The following is a 6,548-nucleotide window of genomic DNA, read 5'->3' on the forward strand; positions in this document are numbered from 1 at the left end:
TATCTTTAACAATGAATAATCTGTTTGGTTAGAATGGCAGAACCTCTAAAACAATTGCCTTGTACTGTATTTTTGTTATGGAATAGTGACCAAATATCTATGCATATCCACAAGTGTTTCTGGAAGGGCATTTGACTGTTTTTAAGCACCTGGACCTACCTTCCTAGCCTCATTGGTCTGTCTGGGTATTTTTGTGTAGATCTGTCCAGTGTTTTAACAGTAACAATAATTTGCATCTAAACACAAGATAGGAAAAAAAAAACATGTTTCAGTTTCAAAGACTGGAATTATGTAGTGCTTTGAAACTACCAGTAATGCAAGACATTGCTGAATCGCTCTGCTTTCTAGTAGTTCCTTCAAACTCTCTTATATAAATAACAAGAGTTTGCATATCACTCGTTGTTTTATTTAAAACAAAAATACAATTCCTATGAGCACAATTAACCTTTTAAATACCTTGGAGAGATGTTTTAGAGGAAAGCCCTGTAGTTTTACAATGTGAAAACTCCAGTTTAATATGTAAGGAAGAATCAAATTCTCCTTGTTCACAATCTCATCTGCTAATGAGCTGACACCCCAGCAGCTAACATTCGATTTGTGTAGGACTGCTTGTGGAAAGCATTTCATTAACACTTACTAACACCTGCATCATCACTATTTTATCTTCCTTTGCAATCATTCAATTAGAGATTGCTAGTTAGAAGCAGTCACACAGCATAAGACACCCTTTTTTTAACCATCCCCTTGAGTGGAGTTTGTATGAATTTGCAAATCTGTTGCTGCACCTGCCACTCACACGGTATGCAGCTGTATTCTGTTTTAATTTTTTTTCTCTGTACTCTGCCCTCAGAGTCAGAAACCATTTGAGGTAGTGGTTTCATATTTGCAAGGTTATATAAACCTTGCATGCTAAACCTGTGGCTGACCATCACATTGGACTCTGGCATAATGTGGTAGCCATATTGAGATAATACACTTTGAATTATTGTCTTAATGTTTGGTACTGTAACAGGGGTCTTAGTACCTGCTCCTGTTGTTGTGGGTGTCCACTGAATGATGAGAGAGAGACAGAGGGATGCAGTTCAAAGCGCCACTCAGGCGTCCAAGTTTTATTCAAATAACAAAAAATTGCAGTGACAGGTGGCCGTAACTAGGGTACCAGCAATGATAGCCCTAGTGCAGGAGGACATACACAGACAGAGTGTAATCAAAATAAGAACTCCAAAAATGCAAAACAAAATACAGTGAGAAAACAGCTAAAAACAAAAGTTTACCAAAAACTGGCTTAGCGCTGCTCCCATTAAAAGGGAGGTCCCGCTCCGGAACCTACTCTGACACACACTAAAATAAACTGTGGTGGGATCAAAATCCCCTAAATGAATCCCTACACAATTCACTCACCCTGGCTGCCCACACAGTACTGAGGCCACATGCTTGCTGGAACTAGAACAAAAGAACTGGCTTTCCAGCTCCTTTTTTATACCATGTGGCTGGGCTTAATTGAGCATCAATTAGTCAATTAAGCCCCAGCCACATTCCGCACATGGATTTAAGAACATAAGAAAGTTTACAAACGAGAGGAGGCCATTCAGTCCATCTTGCTCTTTTGGTTGTTAGTAGCTTATTGATCCCAGAATCGCATCAAGCAGCTTCTTGAAGGATCCCAGGGTGTCAGGCAGAGCTGGATTTAATCCCATCCCTGCCAAACCTAAATTCAAAACTTTTAAACTTTATTTACAACTGAAAAAGCCCGTCATATCTAGTACACACTTGCGTTCAATATTTTTTAAAAACTATACATATACACAGTACATTATTTACACGTGCAGGGCTTTTGCCCTGCCACAGGTATACATCCCGTCTTTCTTAAATTCCATTACCAGTGTTGTCAAGTAAAAAATACCATTTCACTGAAACATTGTTTCAACCATTTACAAACCATTCAATCTGATATGATATTCCCCTTTGATGAAGCCATCAGGGTTACTTTGTTTTTAAGTAAGATGAATGTTTACAGCAATCTAATATTTCCATCTTTGCATTGTCTCTCATGGAATTATTTGCCCTGCAGAGAGCCTTGTATTGCACCCAGATAGATGAACACCCTGTTTGTTGTTTATTGTTCTCATTTATCTTATTGAAATATTGTTACACTATTATTGTCATTTAAATGAGTCCCCTTAGAAAGTTACAAATTAATTGGCTTTTTTGTACAGTAGATTGTATTTATGTATGTTCTTTTTCATTTATTTATTAGATTGGTGACATTAAAACAGCAGAGATGTATTTCCAGGATATGGAGAAAGTATTCACAACAAAAGGAGATGATCCAAACCAAAGTACTTTGGTTTTAATGAACAGGTAATAGGTTTTAATAATTATTGTAGGTCTGCATTGATGCACTGATGCCTCGTTAGAGTATTCGTTTTCCCCTGAAGATACTCTAAAGTGAACTTTTGTCCTGCCCAAGACATGTGCCCTACACAATACATTAGATACCCCCTAACATTTATTGTCCTAATGATATGTATTTTGTACCTCTAATAGCTATAACAGTAGCCACAATCTGGTTGGGCATGCATCATTTATAGGTAAATATTTCACATGCGCATGCAGCTTTCCTTGGTGCTACCTCAACAGAAAAACACATCATTTTATACACGCTGTTGGCCCATTAGCTAAGAAAAAACTGACTGTCATACCCGTACCACGTTACTGTTGAAGGGCTCATTTGACTGGGAAAATACTTACGACCGATTTGAATATTCAAATGAGAAACTAATTTTCCGGAAACTTGTCATGCTAAGTGTTAGCCCAAGGGTTTAAAACATGCCACAACCTTATACAGCACTCCCACCCAAAGCAGCTGTTGCCAGATGCAGGTTAAGTTACTTCAGAGAACAACTGCCCATTCATATGCACAGTCTAATCGTATTCAAGTTATTTATTTGTTGACTCGGTTCCCAAATCCTCTGTATATTCTACATGTAAACCAGTTCTGAGCTGGAATCAGGGTGGGGTTTTAATCAGATTCAAGTGCACACAGGTTCAAAAGCATTGACTCCACCAAAAAAGTCTGGCATGTAAACTCTGTACATTTGTTTTCAGATAATAGACAATCAATTGCAAAATGATTGATTCCTTTGTCTTTGTTGCTCCATGTCTAGTGAAGATTTAATTTATTAAATGAGCATTTAATATATCATCTACAAGTTAATGTTCCTATTCCATATTCTTCTTTGTAAATGTAACAGTCTTTGTAAATGTAGCCAGTTTTTAAAAAAGTACTAGGGTCCCCGAATGGCTCACCTCATAAAAGCACTGCCACGCGGCACGCAGGGTGAGTCATACAACCAGAGATTGCAAGTTTGAATCCTGGTTGTGCGAGGCAGCCGGTCTGCGCTGGGGAATCCATGGGGGCGCCGCATTGGCTTTGGCGCTACCGTGGTTGGGGGGGGGGGGGGGGGTGAGATCCAGATTAGGCTGTTTCTCTTCACTGCTCTGCGGTGACCCCTACAGGCTGCTGAGTGAGCTTGGGGGCGGAGATTTGCTGGGCTGGTCTTTGTCCTTCAAGACATCCGCTCTCGAGTTCCTGGGTGTAAAAAGATGCAGACTGGCCCGTGGGATCGGAGGACACCCCCCTGAGCCTCGGGTCCCTGAGCTGTGTGGGGAATCGCCGCGGTGAAAGAGAAAATAATAATAATAATAATAATAATCGGGCATTCCAAATTGGAAGAAAATCGGGGGTAAAATAATTGGAGATTCTAAATTAAAAAAAAAAAAAAAAAAAAGTTAAAAAAAAAAAAAAGTACTGATATTGTTTAATAACCAGTTGTTTCTGTTCATTTTTCTCCATTAGGGCATTTGTATACCTAAGTCAGAATAACTATGGAGAAGCACACAGTTTGTTTTCAGAGGTTTTGAAAATAGACCCCTCTAACCCTGTGGCAAGTATTAGTGTTTTTGTCACTGTATCCATTATTTTTTTTAAATGCATATCTTAAGTTAAACAACCCATGTGGAAAAATGTTTAAAAAAATAGTTTCTATGCATAAATGAATGTGTATTTATATTCTTATTATATGTTGCTAAAGGCCCATTGCTTTACAATAAATAAGTAATACAACAATTGAAGAGTAAGCTGGCTGATTCTAGTATTAAAAGGCAGCTGTAAGAATAGTCAGACATCTGCTGAATTAAGAAATCATTTCCAAATCATCAGTTCATTTTGGAATTATTTTTTTTATATCTCATTCAGTTGTATTGGGTGTTTATTTTAAAGAACAGTGTAAACGTTGTTGTTGCTACTATTGAGTACCCACAACACAGGCAGCATCTCCAAAGCCTTCTCTGATTCGAGGTGTGGCTTTAAGTGGTGCTGTTTCCCTTTAAGGATCAGAACTGTGTCCAGTGCTGCATTGAACGACCCCTTGCTGTGCACTGCAGACTCACAGCAAACCACAGAAATCCATAAGAATGGATTCAGGTGTGCACAGGCACAATTTAGTACTGGGCTTTTCCCAAAGCGTGTAAATACATTTAGCTGTCGGAAATAACAGGCATGAAATAGGAATTAAAATATCTATCAAAACTCCAGTAGACTTGAAGTCCAGCAGGCATTTACATTGACATTAGTTTAGTAAATACATACATAAATCAACAATATTTTTAACCAAAGAATAATAAACTTGTGTCAGCTGCCAGCCAAAACCAGGGTATATATATATATATATATATATATATATATATATATATATATATATATATATATATATATATACACACACACACACACACACACACACACACACACACACACACACACACACACACACAAAACAAGTGAAAAACAAAAATACTGACTAAACTCAAAGGCAAAAGAGATGTTTCTTCAGAAATGATGGAATGTTAAGTATGTCATGGTAACCAATGGCAACATGTTATTGCATATATGCAAAAGATAACTTATTTATGACATGATGTATGTCGGCTGTTCGTAACAAGTATTTATTTTTATTTTTTTTATCTTTAGGCAAATAACAATGCTGCAGTTTGCTTGCTGTATTTGGGTAAATTGAAAGATTCCCTCAAGCAATTAGAAGGATTAGTCCAGCAAGATCCCAAACACTACCTTCACGAGAGCGTTCTTTTTAACCTCACGACTATGTATGAACTGGAGTCCTCCCGCAGCATGCAGAAAAAGCAAGCTCTGCTGGAGTCTGTTGCCTGCAGAGAGGGAGATAGCTTTAACGTTCAGTGTCTAAAGTTGGTGTAAAGTTTGTGTGCTTACAAGAGCTTAGACTTCTGTTTCATGGCTTTGAAAGTAGAATGTAAAAAATAAATGTGTGTGTGTATATAATTAACAATCAAAGAATTTCTACTGATGAAAAAATGTATTTGATTTGTATTTATGAATAAAGACTATACAAAGTAAGTACTGTATCTCATGTCTCACAGATCTTTAAAAACAGTTAGGTTGGACAGTAGTTATGCAATCATAAAAATCTTAAACTCAGAAGTTTTTATTGAATTGAAAATACCTGAAATTGGTTTCAGCTACATCAAACATATTTTGAAATGCCAATTTTCAGACCCCATTCATGATAACTGGTTGTCAATACATTTTCGAATACAGTAACCTAAAAAAGTTAACCAGCTCCATATGAATGTAAGAATGAAAAAATATGTTTACTTTTTTAAATGAATAATAGTGATTTGACTTGGTTTTATTTGCATTCAATGTACTCTTCCCTCCAAGTATCTGGATGCTGGGTTTATGACCTACGTAACTGCATTTTAATTTAGATATTTTCAGATGTATACTAAAGATTGAATAGAACCATCTGATGTTAATAATATGTATATTATTCACTTTAAAAATCCAAAATCCTGTTATCTCTTACAAGGTAAACCACATATGTGCAGAAAAACAAACTTCACACTAGTATTATTTTATTCAAAGCGACTTGGAGAGACTAGGGGGTGAACTATGCATCACAACTGCTGCGGTTGAGCTGGGATTGAACCCGGGAACACCTGGTAACAAGCCCTTTTCCTTTAACCACAGGACCACCAACCCTGGACTTCTCAAAGTGTAACCACTTGGATGACACATCACTTTGTGTGCCCTGTAGTTTTTGCATAAGATCAAATATGTCTCAAGTGTTTTACCCTTGTAACAAATAAATAAAATAAAACTAAACTAAAACCAATAATTGCCCAAACTAGTTTTCATTATGCCAAATTGTGTAATAGTTTTATGATGTGGCAAATTGTATATTGGTAAACCGAGGTAAAAGTCTGGTGCATTAACCCACTATATCCCATTACAAAAAAAATAAAATTAATCAAAAGCTATGAATAAAAAAATAACAATAAATTGCTCTGTATCGTTCCTCTGCGCTGAAAGTTCTTCTCAAATGACATTACAGACTACTACAGATCCTATATTATTATTATTTATTTCTTAGCAGACGCCCTTATCCAGGGCGACTTACAATTGTTACAAGATATAACATTCTTTTTTACATACAATTACCCATTTATAC

General features: G+C 36.8%; 1 protein-coding gene across 6 annotated transcripts in view; it reads left to right on the forward strand.

Moving 5' to 3' along the window:
- Positions 1–5,434, forward strand: part of LOC117403344 (trafficking protein particle complex subunit 12-like) — a 29,730-nt gene extending 24,296 nt beyond the window's left edge. For all 6 annotated transcript variants that reach the window (XM_059023613.1, XM_059023610.1, XM_034005419.3 and 3 more), the window contains 3 exons: positions 2,258–2,361; positions 3,860–3,947; positions 5,033–5,434. In XM_059023613.1, the coding sequence (XP_058879596.1) occupies positions 2,258–2,361; positions 3,860–3,947; positions 5,033–5,275 (435 nt within the window). In that variant the 3' untranslated portion in view covers positions 5,276–5,434. The remainder of the gene's footprint in view (positions 1–2,257; positions 2,362–3,859; positions 3,948–5,032) is intronic.
- The last annotated feature ends 1,114 nt before the right edge of the window (positions 5,435–6,548 follow it).

Source organism: Acipenser ruthenus, chromosome 5 (genome assembly GCF_902713425.1).
Source record: "Acipenser ruthenus chromosome 5, fAciRut3.2 maternal haplotype, whole genome shotgun sequence".
In the NCBI taxonomy this organism is placed as follows: Eukaryota; Metazoa; Chordata; class Actinopteri; order Acipenseriformes; family Acipenseridae; genus Acipenser; species Acipenser ruthenus.